Raw genomic sequence first — 15781 nt, forward strand, 5'->3', positions numbered from 1 at the left:
TCGCTTTAGCCGACATGTTGGGGTTTATTCATTGTTTAATTATTCAAGGCGTCCTTTTGTTATTTCGTTTTATAACTAAAATGCTTGACTGTATTTAAAGACATGGATGACTTGTGTGATGACATTCACAAATGAATGAATGAATGATTGATTGATATACTGTATATTGAACTGGGCCTTTATGCCAATAAGTAAGTTAGGCTAAAACAGCTACAGTAAACAGGACTTAGGCCTACAGCTCCATGTCATTTCAGTAACTTAGCTTCTCAAAGATGCTCTCTGGTGTTCAAACTAGCACTAATGGCAACAATGGCTGACAGTAAAATAATATGACGTCATGCACTCTAACATGCCATACCATTACACAGCACCCTGCAAGCTGTGCTGCAGTATGACGCAACTTTTAAAGGAAGAACCACTGTATGTATGCTGCTGTGGCTGACTACCAGATGATGATGGGCTCAGCCAGTTCCTCACAAGATTTCTTCCTTCTATATGGTTATCACTGTCAACAGTCACCACATCCAAAGCCAAATCTGATGTTAAAGAAAGGCAGCGCTGGCAACACACATTGTGTTAGTCTAAAAAGGCGTGTAAGTTTAGGGCCGTGACGATACCAGTATTGCTATAATTTATCCATGGCAATAATGAAAACACGAAGCAGACAACTATTTGTTCCTTTAAAAACATGCTATTTTTAAAATATTGTGTGCTTTAGCTTGGAAAAATAAATAAATAAATGTGACTGGATGACAACATAATTATATTAGTTTCCAACATTAGGGCTGTTTTCCTAAAGAAGTGAAATTCGATTTGTGTTTTGTTTCCTTGCCACGATACTAAAGAGTATCGCAATAGTATCGTCCCGGCCCTATCTAAGTTTCGATTTCTTAAGAGCTCTGGAACAGTGACACATTTCCTTGTTAAAAGAAATGTTCACATTTTGTTGATTGGTTGAGTTATTCTTTCTTTCTGCAGGTTTCTGCTGGAGTCTTTGGAGGACCTGGACAGCAGTTTGAGGAAGCTGAATTCTAGACTGTTTGTGGTGCGTGGCCAACCTGCCAACGTGTTTCCCAGTCTCTTTAAGGTACAGTGTCAAGTGACGTTTAGCCCTACAACTTTGATTTTGGGTTATACTGGTTTATGTAGTAAGCATTTTAATTGAATTGGCTACAGCAAAAGCACATATGTCTACAGTTGCTAGCAGTGACTTTTAAAAACATATTGGCCAAAACGTATTACTGTACTTTAGCACAAGACAGTTGAGCTATCTCATTCTCTCATTGCCAGCCTTGTCAATACCCAAGTCTTTTCTTACCTGGATGTGATGTAGACGAGGCTACTACTCCTTAATGACTGGAATCAGTGGGTGTATTGAGTTGTGATGGTTCACTACACCTTGAATCATGGGGCAATGCAGTGAACATCCTCCATGGTATGGCTTCATTCGGATTATCATAATAGTATTCTACAGCACCATGCATTTGAGTAATACTGCAATGTGAGTATTGTGTCACCTGTGCTAGTGCGACCCTAGATAACGTGTGTCTGACAGAGCTGCATTGTTTTGGACGGGTCACCTTTGATCTCCAGTCACAAAATATATGACCACGAATAACATAATATTACCCTCATTATTGTAAAGTTAAGCTACAGATTTATTTTGTCTAGTTTTTGATTATTTCTGTACTTGTTTGACATTTTACTGCACATTTAGGAGCTAGTAACACAAGCATTCGCTGCACCTGCTATAACATCTGTTAGACTGTGTACGTGACCAGGATGCGTACCCATAGCATGCACTGACCAGCTGGCAAGTGTCTTCACTGACATTTTCAACCTCTACCTGACCCAGTCTGTAATACCTACATATTTCAAGCAGACCACCATAGTCTCTGTGCCCAAGAACGCCAAGGTAACCTGTCTAAATGACTATCGCCCTGTAGCACTCGCATCTATAGCCATGAAATGCTTTGAAAGGCTGGTCATGTCTCACATCAACACCATCATCCCAGACACCCTGGACCCACTCCAATTCACATACCTCCCCAACAGATCCACAGATGACACGATCTCTATTGCACTCCATGCTTCCTTTTCCCACCTGGACAAAAGGAACACCTACGTGAGAATGCTGTTCACTGACTACAGCTCCGTGTTTAACACCATACTGCCTTCCAAACTCATCATTAAGCTAAGGACCCTGGAACTGAACACCTCCCTCTGCAACTGGAACCTGGAGTTGATCGTGGACTACAGGAAAGGGAGGGCTGAGCACACCCCATTCACATCGACTGGGCTGTAGTGCAGTGGGTCGAGAGCTTCGAGTTCCTCTGTGTCCACATCACTAAGGACCTATCATGTTCCAAACACACCAACCCAGTTGTGAAGAGGGCACGACAATGCCTCATCCGACTCAGGAGGCTGAAAAGATTTGGAATGGGCCCTCAGATCCTCAAAGTTCTAGAGCTGCACCATTGAGAGCATCTTGACTGGCTGCATCACCGCTTGGTATGACAGCTGCTTGGCATCCTACTGTAAGGCGCTACAGAGTGTAGTGCGTATGGCCCAGTACATCACGGAGGCCGAGCTCCCTGCCATTCAGGACCTCTATACCAGGTGGTGTCAGAGGAAGGCCCTAAATATTGTAAGACTCCAGCCACCCAAGTCATAGACTGCTTTCTCTGCTACCGCACGGCAAGCGGTACCGGAGTGCCGAGTCTGGGACCAAAAGGCTCCTGAACAGCTTCTACCCCCAAGCCATAAGGCTCCTGAACAGCTTCTACCCCCAAGCCATAAGGCTCCTGAACAGCTTCTACCCCCAAGCCATAAGACTGTTGAACAGTTAATCAAGTGGCTATCCGGTCTATTTGCATTGCCCCTCTTTTTTTTTTTTTACTAACTCTCTTGCAATGACTCTATGCACACTCACTTGACTCTACCCACACACGCTAATGCGTATTGACGCTACACTTTCATACACACTCTTCACATATAGTGGATTCGGAAAGTATTCAGACCCCTTGACTTTTTACACATTTTGTTACGTTACAGCCTTATTCTAAAATGGGTTAAATTGTTTTTTTCCCTCATCAATCTACACACAATACCCCATAATGACAAAGCAAAAACAGGTTTTTAGAAATGTTTGCAAATGTATAAAAATTTAACTGAAATATCACATTTACATAAGAATTCAGACCCTATACTCAGTACTTTGTTGAAACGCCTTTGGCAGCAATTACAGCCTTGAGTCTTCTTGGGTATGACGCTACAAGCTTGGCACACCTGTATTTGGGGAGTTTCTCCCATTCTTCTCTGCAGATCCTCTAAAGCTCTGTCAGGTTGGATGGGGAGCGTCGCTGCACAGCTATTTTCAGGTCTGGGCTCTGGCTGGGCCACTCAAGAACATTCAGAGACTTGTCCCGAAGACACTCCTGCGTTGTCTTGGCTGTGTGCTTAGGGTGATTGTCCTGTTGGAAGGTGAACCTTCGCCCCAGTCTGAGGTCCTGAGCGCTCTGGAGCAGGTTTTCATCAAGGATCTCTCTACTTTGCTCCGTTCATCTTTCCCTCGATCCTGACTAGTCTCCCAGTACCTGCCGCTGAAAAACATCCCCACAGCATGATGCTGCCACCACCATGCTTCACCGTAGGGATGGTGCCTGGTTTTTTTATATTTTTCATACTGGCCCCCCATGGGAATCGAACCCACAACCCTGGCGTTGCAAACGCCATGCTCAACCAACTGAGCTACATCCGGCCATTCCCTCCCCTACCCTGGACGACACTGGGCCAATTGTGCGCCGCCCCATGGGTCTCCCGGTCACGGCCGGCTACGACAGAGCCGGTCTGAGAGTCCTTTAGGTGCCTTTTGGCAAACTCCAAGCGGGCTGTCATGTGCCTTTTACTGGGGAATGGCTTCCGTCTGGCCACTCTACCATAAAGGCCTGATTGGTGGAGTGCTGCAGAGATGGTTGTCGTTCTGGAAGGTTATCCCATCTCTACAGAGGAGCTCTGTCAGAGTGACCATCGGGTTCTTGGTCACCTCCCTGACCAAGGCCCTTCTCCCCCGATTGCTCAGAGTGGCCAGCTCTAGGAAGAGTCTTGGTGGTTCCAAACTTCTTCCATTTAAGAATGATGGAGGCCACTGTGTTCTTGTGGACCTTCAATGCTGCAGAAATGTTTTGGTACCCTTCCCCAGATCTGTGCCTCGACACAATCCGGTCTCGGAGCTCTACAGTTAATTCCTTCGACCTCATGGCTTGGTTTTTGCTCTGACATGCACTGTCAACTGTGGGACCTTATATAGACAGGTGTGTGCCTTTCCAAATCATGTCCAATCAATTGAATTTACAGCAGGTAGACTCCAATGAAGTTGTAGAAATATTTAAAGGATGATCAATGGAAACCGGATGCACCAGAGCTCCATTTTGAGTCTCATAGCAAAGGGTATGAATAGTTAGGTAAATAAGGTACCAGCCAAAATATTTTAGCTTATTTAGTAAATATTTTCTTAACTCTATTTCTTGAACTGCATTGTTGTTGGTTAAGGGCTTGTAAGTAAGCATTTCACGGTAAGGTCTACACCTGTTGTATTCGGCGCATGTGACAAATAAAATGTGATTTGATATTAAGCAAAACCAGATGGCACCATTTTCTTTTTTTAAATTCACGGATAGCCAGGGGCACGCTCCAACACTCAGACATCATTTACAGATAGCCAGGGGCACGCTCCAACACTCAGACATAATTTACAAACTAAGCGTATGTGTTTAGTGAGTTCGCCAGATAAGAGACAGTAGGGATGACCAGGGATGTTCTCTTGATTATTGCATGAATTGGACCATTTTCCTGTCCTGCTAAGCATTCAGAATGTAACAAGCACTTTTGGGTGTCAGGGAAAATGTATGGAGTAAAAAGTACATTTGTTTTTTTTTAGGACAAGTGTAAGTTGTAAAAATGATCAATAGTGAAGTACAGATACCCCCCAAAAAATGACTTGAGTAGTACATTGGGATTAGGGAAAATATGATTTGAATGGGAATACATTTTTCCTCCCCAAATCGGCATTTATAGCCAGATGAGAGTTGTTTCCGGCAGTAGCTTAGGCTACTTTTATTCCGGTAAAACACAATTTTCTACAGTGCATTTGCTAAAAAAGAACCTAGCAAATTACACTGGTTGTCACTCAACTAATAAAGCCTACTATTGCGCAAGCCATTGCACAAACATTTGAATGCTGAAGGTGCCGCACAGATGTGCCAGATCGGGGAAAAGGCCTATCTCTCGTTGGTCAGCGCGCGAAGCTGCACAAAACGCCCAGTTTGACTAGGCTACTGATATTTCCTGAGGTTGTTCAGTATGCAAAATGACTTGTAGATCAGTGACTGTCAACACAATTACATGCTTAGTTCGACACTGAAGGAGAGGACGAAGTTGTCACAAAAGATGAGAGGTATTTTTGGAAGGTATAGTAATTTGAGCAAAAAAATATTGTGAACTGACAATTCGTAACGTTTTTAATCGATTTCCTGACTGACGCATGCTACATTTGTATCTGTTTGGGGTCCCGCAGATCGATGCACTCCTATCTTACGCATCGGTCCCCAGTTCAAATGTTTATCTGTGAATCGTTACATCTCAATTAATTACCCACATTTTCAACCATACATACTCATTTTAATCTGACAGTGAAGTTTGGTCATGCATGAGACAAGATGATGAATCACCATTTAGTCTTGAGAGAACATTTAGGAAATAGCCAATGAGTAAATCAAGGAACACTGAACAAACTGTAAAGAACAAATTATCTGCTGCCAGTACCAAGCAATCTGCACATCCACTCACCTGTTCTCACGTCTGAGAAATGGCACTTATTTTGCAGGTATCAATTCACCTCTATGAAAGGTTGATGACTAAGAGCAGAGCTGTACACGTCACCTCAGATTGCCTCTGTCTTCAAGGCTGCTTGTCATAATACAGTAATTCGGAAGATATTTGCTTCTGAATTACCACTTTGCCACACTTGAGTTTTTCAGATGTCCAATTTACAGTGCTAGAATACATGTTGTGAACATGTAGTGTGTGACGCACTGACCAGCCGTTTGGAGAAAGGGTTGTTTATGCAAGAGTCCTTCAGGTCTGAGGAGAGGGGGAGAGGGCACTCTGTATATTTCACTTTCAGTAGTAAGCTCTCATTATCATGGGCTCAGCAGCAAGGCCTACTGTAGATAGAGGAAAAGCTATAGAGGTCAGATGTCTATAAACTCCAATAACAGCGATGCAGATACAGCGCCCTCTGCTGTCTGTAGACCTAGTGAATGTGGTTATAGTGATCAAATTGTTCTGCAGATCACTATAGGAGCAGTACACTGAAGCAGCATACATTGCTGCATTTATTCAGCCACTGCTTCAACAAGTAGGATGTTTAGAGGGTTCTGTGACCTGCACTGACCACTGGTTTCAGCAAGCACTGATGGAGAATCCTGTTGTTTTGACCTTTCCCCTTTGTGTAGCCTAGATTCTAGCCATCTGCCATGTAGCCTAGATTGTAATATTAATGTTTACTGATCTGTAGGCCTATGTCTGGGAGATGAGGCTAGTCTGGCATATCTGGCAACAGAAGGTCCCAATAACATCAGAGAGAAATGATCTCAACCCCAGTTAGCGTTCCATTGTGACTTAAGGTAGTACATATGGCATGTTATTCTCTCTCTCTCTCTGTCTCTTTGTCCTCCTCCTCCTGTCTGTAGGAGTGGAACGTCACCCGGTTGACCTTTGAGTATGACTCTGAGCCCTATGGGAAGGAGAGAGATGGAGCCATCATTAAAATGGCCCAGGAGTTTGGAGTGGAGACCATAGTGAGGAATTCTCACACACTCTACAACTTGGACAGGTTAGTCACTGACTGTCACACTCAGTAGGAAGGGTCCAATTTGTCAATTTTTTTTATTTCCCCATTATACTGCTTATCTAACCTTGTCCCAAATCGGTTTGTGCTGTATAGCCGCAGGACAATGACTATATGAGTTGGCAAGACGGCACAAACAGATCTGCGATCAGGCTAGTGCTTACCTACCCAAGTCATATTTTAAGTTGTCTCCCATTTCCGATTAGTCCAATAACAGCACCAGGGGAGGCTGGTGGGAAGATCTATAGGAGGACGGGTTCATTGTAATGCCTGGAATCCAATCAATGGAATGGTACCAAACACATGGAAATAACGTGTTTGACTCCATTCCATTGATTCCATTCCAGCCATTACAATGAACCTGTCCTCCTATCACTCCTACCAACAGCCTCCTCTGATGAGCACATCCAATAGTGATTTGAATGTTGAGCTCACACTGTTCCCAGTGCTATTCAACACCTTGTTGGATAAACCAGAGCAAACTGTCTCCCAGGGAAAATCTAACTGCACTGGTGCTGTAACACATCTGAGATGATGCTACATTTTAACTATGCCATGGGGACAGCCAGCTGACTGTCTGGTGTCATCACAACCAGAACAGAACAGTGTGGGGAAATAAATTTACCCCAGCAATACTGTAAAATCCCAAATTAACAGATTATTTGACCAGAGAGAAATCCATAAGATTTTGACAGCATATTTTGTCTGACCAGTAGGCTAAGCGGCGTCCGTATACCACCGGAAGTCAAACTAGAGCGCAATGCAGTGGGTAACATAAATGTGATTCGATGCTCTAAAGACACATGCTGCAAACAGAGCTCCAGAGCTCAAATGGTAAAAGCATTCACTGACCTAGAACCAGCTGAAAGAGTTTTGATGTTCTACTTCTTACTAACAGACAGTCCCGTAGAGTCCCATAGCTCAGTGCTGCCGTCTATTGGTGGTTTAATGTAACTGACAGTCACACTTCACAACATGTGCAGGCTCCAGGCAGTGGGAGGAGGAAATGGCTGAGCAGGGAGGCAGTCACTGTGGCAGACATGTGCGTGGCAGGCAGGTGGGATGGCGGTGCTCAGCCATTGCATCCTCTCTGCTGCTGGAGACACATGGGGGCTTCTGACACGCCTGCTCGGCCCGACCCACAATATGAGTTGATCCAATAGGAATACCTCAAAGGGCCCAAACGGCACCAATATAGATGGGCGTTGTATAAGATGGGACATATTTATGAGATGCACGTTGTAACTTAATCAGGCCATGGTTAGAGGATAACTAGGTTGTGCCCTCACCAACAATGCTTTGTTCTGTTATGAGTCATGATGTTGGCAGATTTAAAAAAATATATACTTTGATGTACTTTATGTATAAACTGTATATGAGTAATGGAGAAGATGAATAACAACTTGATAACTAATGATCCAATCCAGTACCATTACTATGTTTACTTTACAAGTTGACTATCAATCATTTATACTGTAAGTTTTTAGATGGAACAGAATGTCAGACTGAAAAGTACAACTGTATTGATATTATCATGTTTTGAATTGTGCTGAGAAATGATGTACCGGGCAGTTAATTTAAACAACCAATTTGCTGACGTGCAAAGATCACCACATCAGTATCAATTGGCATTTCAAAAAGTAATGTTCTGTTTTTAATCCTTAAATGTTTTAATTATTTCTACCTCTACACCATTATCTTCAGGATCATTGAGCTGAACAACTGCCCTCCGCTCACGGTCAAGAATCACCCGTGCGTTTTCTTCACAGCATCACTTCATCACATCAACAGTATTATTATGGACATTTCAACAAAGTTACCTCGGGCCTGGTATTCACAAAACGTCTCGGAGTAGAAGTGCTGATCTAGGATGAGTTTTGCCTTTTTTAGATCGTAATGAATAAGATAACAAGGGCAGGGTGAGGACCTGATCCTAGGGCAGAATTCCTACTCTGAGACGCTTTATGAATACGGTCCCATATCTCAATATGTTTTAATCTCACTATCCTTCATGTTTCTACTGTTGTCAGGGTCATTGAGATGAACAACGGCAGTCCCCCGCTGACCTTCAAGAGGTTCCAGGCCTTAGTGAACAGGCTAGAGCTACCAATGAAACCCCTGCCCACAATCACACAAGAACAGATGGACAGTTGTCGGACGAAGATCGCTGACAACCACGACGAACACTACAGCGTCCCCTCTCTGGAAGAGCTCGGTAATCAATCAATCAATCAAATGTATTTTAAAGCCCCTTTGACAGCAGCAACCACATAGTACAGTTACAGTAACCCTGCATAGACTCCATCCAGACCATGTGAAATAATTACATTCAATTATGGATTGTCATTTTGACTTGGGTGTACCATATATTTTTTTATCACCTGTTAAAACAATTTATATAATAATAATAATAATATGCCATTTAGCAGACGCTTTTATCCAAAGCGACTTACAGTCACGTGTGCATACATTTTTACGTATGGGTGGTCCCGGGGATCGAACCCACTACCCTGGCGTTACAAGCGCCGTGCTCTACCAATTGAGCTACTATAATAGTGCTAGTCACTAATGCATTTATACCATTGAGTTCTCCAGAACTGTAACATCCTGTTAATTACCATGTACTGTCTGTGAGGCAAAATGTAGTCACAGTGTACATGGCATCTGACTGTTCTGTGCTCTCTGTTCTGTTCTCCAGGATTCAAGACTCAAGGCCTGAACCCTGCGGTGTGGAAGGGAGGGGAGTCTGAAGCGCTAGAGAGACTCAACAAACACTTAGACAGAAAAGCCTGGGTGGCTAACTTTGAGCGACCCAGGATCAACATGTGTTCGCTGATCGCCAGCCCCACAGGCCTCAGCCCCTACCTACGCTTTGGATGCTTATCATGTCGAGTCTTCTACTACAACCTGAGGGAACTCTACATGAAGGTACCGAGCGCTTTGATCACCACAATGGAGATCTTCTTTTTATAAGAAAACATGTTGGTGTTTGTTGGAATGGGATAAAGAAGCTATTTGATCATGTAATGGTAATATCGATGTAAAATAACATTTGTTTCTCCTTGCTCTCTGTGGTATAGGCTGGGTTACTGTAAAGCACAACTGCTGATGGAAAAAGTGATTTTGATTGATTGGTGTTTCTCTATCCATCCCTCCCACTCAGTTGCGGAAGCATTGCAGTCCCCCGCTCTCTTTATTCGGCCAGCTTCTGTGGAGAGAATTCTTCTATGCAGCGGGCACCAACAACCCAAACTTCGACCGGATGGAGGGCAACCCCATCTGTGTTCAGATCCCCTGGGACCATAACCCTGAGGCCCTGGCCAAGTGGGCAGAGGGGAGCACAGGCTTCCCCTGGATAGACGCTATCATGACCCAGCTGAGGCAGGAGGGTTGGATCCACCACCTGGCCAGACACGCTGTGGCCTGCTTCCTGACCCGGGGAGACCTGTGGATCAGCTGGGAGAGCGGCATGAGGGTAGGTTAGATTCCCTTAACTCCAGTAGTTTAAGTCAACTTTTTCTGCATTGGAGGAGAAGATCCAAGGTCTCCCTTTTGACCTTCTCCTCCAATGGGCTTTGAGAAGGAGGCGAGGAGAGGGCGTGCAAGGAATCAAAGACTAATTGAGAAAGAACCAGTGTCACCCAACGTGAACTACCATGCCATAACAAAGGTTGTGGAGAAGCTTTAGTATATTAGGAGGACACGTAGCAGTAACCTGTAAAGCTTGTCATCAGTGTAGGTAGCTCTGGCCAGTGTAGGTAGCTCTGGCCAGTGTAGGTAGCTCTGGCCAGTGTAGGTAGCTCTGGCCAGTGAAGGTAGCTCTGGGATAAGCCACAAAGCCTGTCAATGTCTTATATCATGTAACGCTGGGGCTTTTCTCTAGTCGTTTGTCCAGGTGTTAGAAGAGCTTTTACTGAATACAGTGTCAACACACAGTGTTTACTTTACCTTAGTACTTCCATAAAGCAATCCACACACACAAAGACATTGGGGGTTTACGTTGACAAGGGAAAACGTGGGGATTTAATGTATATAAAAAGCAGAAAGACATAACGTGAGACGGTAGTGGTGCCGCTTCCCTGGTATCTACTGTATTCTGTGCTGGTTGGTTCTGCCTGTCAGGTGTTCGAGGAGCTGCTGCTGGATGCAGACTGGAGTGTGAACGCAGGCAGCTGGATGTGGCTCTCCTGCAGTGCCTTCTTCCAGCAGTTCTTCCACTGTTACTGCCCTGTGGGCTTCGGAAGGAGGACCGACCCCAGCGGAGACTACATCAGGTACACACACTGACCTGTGGGCTTCGGACAGAGGACAGTGATTGGTCTGTGATTACCGCGTATGTGCTTTGGCTGAATAATTCAATAAACTATTGATCCAGAGAGGGGAAATTGGATCTTTCACTAATGTAAGACTCATACAGGCACAATAAAGACACACAGGCATATTTCAGAACACATTGATCTGAGCACTAATGGCAGGGTTGAGCATCAACTGGTTGTGGGTCTGGCTGTGCTTTGGGTCTGCCTGTGGTCCCAGGACTGGAACCTGGTCGGCAGATGGGTCAAGGACAGGGCCGGACATTGGACTCCGGGCTAGTGCTGGGTCTGGCAATGGGCCAAGGTCAGGCATATCTGCAAGGGCAACAGGTGTAGTAGGGATCTGGACCAGAGTTGAGTCCGGTGATGGCTGGTCCAGGAGACACACTGGCTGGGGTGTCAGTTGTTGTGTCCGCTCAGGCACCAGTGGCAGGCTAGAGCGCTGGCAGCTGCTGGTCAGGCTGCAGCACTGGCAACGGCCCGTCTGGCTCCGGTGCTGCTCGTGGTGTCACCGGCTGGGGTGTAGAATGGAGCTTGGCCAGATGCTGGAACGACTTGAGCCCCTGTGGCTGTCACGAGGCAGGCTCGAGCACTGGCAGTCACTGGCCTGACTACACCACTGGAGCGCGTTGGACACCAAGACTGGGTGCAGCTCTGGCAACTGCTCGGCAGGCTCTAGGGCTGGCGCCGTGGAGGCTGGGTTGGTTCCGGCTGCTGGGCAGGAACAGGACTCAGGACTTATACTGCAGGTCTTCTGAGCCTGCGTAGTGCCATGGTCTCCCTGAAGAAGTTCTGGTAGGCCTCCAACTGCTGTCTGACCCGCTCCTTTCTGTAGGGGAACAGCAACCTGAGGTAAGACCTCTCCATGGCTCCAGTCTGCTGGACTTCCCTGTCCTCATGGCTCCAATCTGCTGGACTTCCCAGTCCTCATGGCTCCAATCTGCTGGACTTCCCTGTCCTCATGGCTCCAATCTGCTGGACTTCCCAGTCCTCATGGCTCCAATCTGCTGGACTTCCCAGTCCTCATGGCTCCAATCTGCTGGACTTCCCTGTCCTCATGGCTCCAATCTGCTGGACTTCCCAGTCCTCATGGCTCCAATCTGCTGGACTTCCCAGTCCTCATGGCTCCAGTCTGCTGGACTTCCCAGTCCTCATGGCTCCAATCTGCTGGACTTCCCAGTCCTCATGGCTCCAATCTGCTGGACTTCCCTGTCCTCATGGCTCCAATCTGCTGGACTTCCCAGTCCTCATGGCTCCAATCTGCTGGACTTCCCAGTCCTCATGGCTCCAATCTGCTGGACTTCCCAGTCCTCATGGCTCCAATCTGCTGGACTTCCCAGTCCTCATGGCTCCAGTCTGCTGGACTTCCCAGTCCTCATGGCTCCAGTCTGCTGGACTTCCCAGTCCTCATGGCTCCAGTCTGCTGGACTTCCCAGTCCTCATGGCTCCAATCTGCTGGACTTCCCAGTCCTCATGGCTCCAATCTGCTGGACTTCCCTGTCCTCATGGCTCCAGTCTGCTGGACTTCCCAGTCCTCATGGCTCCAATCTGCTGGACTTCCCTGTCCTCATGGCTCCAGTCTGCTGGACTACCCAGTCCTCTTCTTGCCAGCGTGTGCACCTTGTCTGGGGCATGGCATGCGGCATGAATTGCATCCTGTCTCCACTGGTCATGTCCCAGGCCAATTGCACCTATCCGGCTCGAAAGACCAGTTGGTGGCGTTCTTTTTCAAGTACAATTCCTAAATCATTAGAATAAACAATCAATAGAATAAACTGCATAAACCGGAGATCATATGAATCAGTTCTATATGTAATTCTATGGCATAAACGATAACAATGAATGTCTTTAACATATCTGTGATTGTCTATCTTTCAGGCGCTACATTCCTAAGTTGAAGGACTATCCCAACCGATACATCTATGAGCCGTGGAGAGCCCCAGAGTCTGTCCAGAAGGCAGCCAAATGCATCGTGGGAGTGGACTACCCCCAGCCCATGATCAACCACGCAGAGGGCAGCAGGCTCAACATAGAGAGGATGAAGCAGGTCTACCAGCAACTCTCCCACTACAGAGGCCTCAGTGAGTCTAACTTATATTATTTAACCTTGATTTATACAGGTGAACAAGTTAAGAACATAGTTATTTACAATGACAACCTAGGATCAAGCTCTGAAGACGGCAGCAGTAGAAAAAGTCCACCTCACCCGTCCTCACTAAAGGCCCCATGTGGCCGAGACATCTGAGGTTGGTTACAGTGGTCGTGGGGAGAGGTTTTGTCCAATAACGCCGCAGATTTTTGGTTTCCGTTGAAAACCGTTTCGCTGTGGTTTGCCCTATTGAACTCGAATCACGACCATGGTTTGGTTTCTTTTCATATAGTCTGAAAGGGGCTCTTTCTCGTCTGAAACCACATCCTGGTTCTCTCACAGTTCCTGCTGAGATAACTGTAGCATTTTGGCTCTTATGGGTAATCTTTTAACGGCCCCCAGCTCCACCATACTCCTCCTGTCATTTCTCTAAGAGCTGCATGTCTGTCATGATGACCCCACTCTGTCTGTCCATTATGTCTTCTCTCACTGATCATGTATCAGAAGCATTATGGTTACAACAGAAGTACCGTACATCCACTGTTGCAGGGAATGGATAGCTGCATGTATGCATGCATGCAGGTCAGGGGTAGGCACTTCATGTTTTAACCGACCTGGAAGACGAGGTGTGTTGAATTTAGACAATCGTTGAACTGATCAATTAGCTTAGTAGCTCAGTGTGGTGCCTGGCTGGGACAACATCCTGCAATCCCTGAGTCACTCCAGGAACACTCCAAGTTCTGCTGTCTTATGGATGGGGCTGTCAGTCTGTCTGAGTTCTAACAGCACAGAATAGCATAGCATCCTGTTTCATGAAGCACATCTCCTGGTTTATTCTATGGCCCTAGAGAGCCTCCTAGTTGTTTTTACATTGGATGATTTGCCCTTGTTATGTTTTCATGCTGCATCAGTCGTTATGTAGGCTATTTCCAGTCAGTGGCTGCCATGGTAAACATTGACTTAACGTTGGTCTGTGTCTGTCTGTCAGGTCTCCTGGCATCTGTGCCCACCATTCAGGAAGAGGCGGAGCCTCCCCCGACAGACGACTCTCAGGCCAGCAGCAGCACCTGTGGTATGTTGGACGGTGTAGTTCGTATTTTGTAGTCTTTTATTTTTATTTATCCTTTAATTAACCAGGGAAGTCCTGATCAAGAAAGCAGCATTTTTCACATTTTAGTTGCTGCTTAGTTGGATAAATAAAAAAACAAGCAAATCATTTGGAATTTGATCACTTGAAGCTACCAACACAATGACATTGGCTTTTCTTTTCTTAAAGTTTCAATGCATCAGCTAGACAAGGAAATGTCGTCTTTATAACAGAAAGTGAATGATAAATGTACAGGAATAGACATTACTAATCTAAACTCTACTGAATGCAGATTCACCCCCACACACTTCGTCTGCCCAGTCCAACACTCTGAAGAGAGGCAGGCCCTCTGAACCACAAAGCACCCAGACGTGCACCCACACAAAACACCAGCACACCAGCCCTAGCAAAGACCAGGAGCAGCAATGGGAGGAACAGTCAGAACATCAGCCAGTGGATCTGCAGTGACACACGGTAATTAGCAAAACTATCTGAAGACACTGGGTTGTTCTTAATATTTTTTTTTTTTTTTTTAAAGAGATTCATTTTACTTTAATCTATTAAAATAAAGTAAAATAAAATCATTCAATGCTCTTTTTTTTGGGGTCTGTTTGTTGAAAAACAATATCCCATGTATAAATACAGTAATGTACGTACTCTTAAGGGTAAAAAAAAATATGTTTTGAGCAAAATAGTTGTTTTGTTGTTGACATAACTGCAAACTTCAAGGAGTTGGTCTGATGTGATGTCATCGGCCTCCTCGCTTGCTTGCGGGAACAATAGAGGATCAATAGAGAACAAAAGAGGAAAGCCCCACCCCCTACTTGTGCCATGTCATGAGGATACCTGGACCCCTTATTAGGGATGTGACAAATGGAGAAAATAATTCTTAACGTTTAAACTGCCCCCAAAATAATTGATTCCTCGACTCCTTGCACGTCGACTCCCGGTGTTGACTCCCATTTGAGTGTAAAGATTCGATTCTACAAGGAATCGACTCCTAATATTCAATATTTTTTGGAAGGGAGGAGACTATTTGCCTGCTTTCTGAGAACACAAACACTCGCATCTTTCATAGCGAGGGACAGAGAGGGGAGGGGCACAGTATAGGTAGGTCGGCCATCATGCAGACAGTCAGAACCATGTACTAGGCCGATCTATCGGCAATCAAAAGCTGTATCTCGCAATTGAATGCTGTATCCCGAAATGTCTTGGCTTGCAATGTCTCGCAACTTCAGTAAAGCAGGGCCTATCATCAATGAATAAGCTAGGATATTGAGATGCGCGAGATGCAACACTTCGCTCTCACACGGTCACACACTGTGTCTGCGCATGTGCACTGGTTCGCTTCACCGCTCTTAGTTGTTGTGGAAATTTATCCA

The 15781-nt window shown here is 45.5% G+C and overlaps 1 protein-coding gene across 2 annotated transcripts in view; it reads left to right on the forward strand.

Moving 5' to 3' along the window:
* The window catches only part of cry2 (cryptochrome circadian regulator 2), a 30984-nt gene that overhangs the window by 13191 nt on the left and 2012 nt on the right, over positions 1 to 15781 (forward strand). Inside the window, exons 2-11 of one of the 2 annotated variants that reach the window (XM_041837000.2) lie at positions 979 to 1087; positions 6753 to 6895; positions 8615 to 8662; positions 8941 to 9125; positions 9609 to 9838; positions 10074 to 10385; positions 11033 to 11184; positions 13102 to 13304; positions 14301 to 14384; positions 14692 to 14873. In XM_041837000.2, coding sequence (XP_041692934.1) covers positions 979 to 1087; positions 6753 to 6895; positions 8615 to 8662; positions 8941 to 9125; positions 9609 to 9838; positions 10074 to 10385; positions 11033 to 11184; positions 13102 to 13304; positions 14301 to 14384; positions 14692 to 14867 — 1642 coding nt within the window. In that variant the 3' untranslated portion in view covers positions 14868 to 14873. The remainder of the gene's footprint in view (positions 1 to 978; positions 1088 to 6752; positions 6896 to 8614; positions 8663 to 8940; positions 9126 to 9608; positions 9839 to 10073; positions 10386 to 11032; positions 11185 to 13101; positions 13305 to 14300; positions 14385 to 14691; positions 14874 to 15781) is intronic. The other variant, XM_041837001.2, reaches the window with a different exon arrangement.

The sequence above is a fragment of the Coregonus clupeaformis genome, chromosome 19 (assembly GCF_020615455.1).
Source record: "Coregonus clupeaformis isolate EN_2021a chromosome 19, ASM2061545v1, whole genome shotgun sequence".
Lineage (NCBI taxonomy): Eukaryota > Metazoa > Chordata > Actinopteri > Salmoniformes > Salmonidae > Coregonus > Coregonus clupeaformis.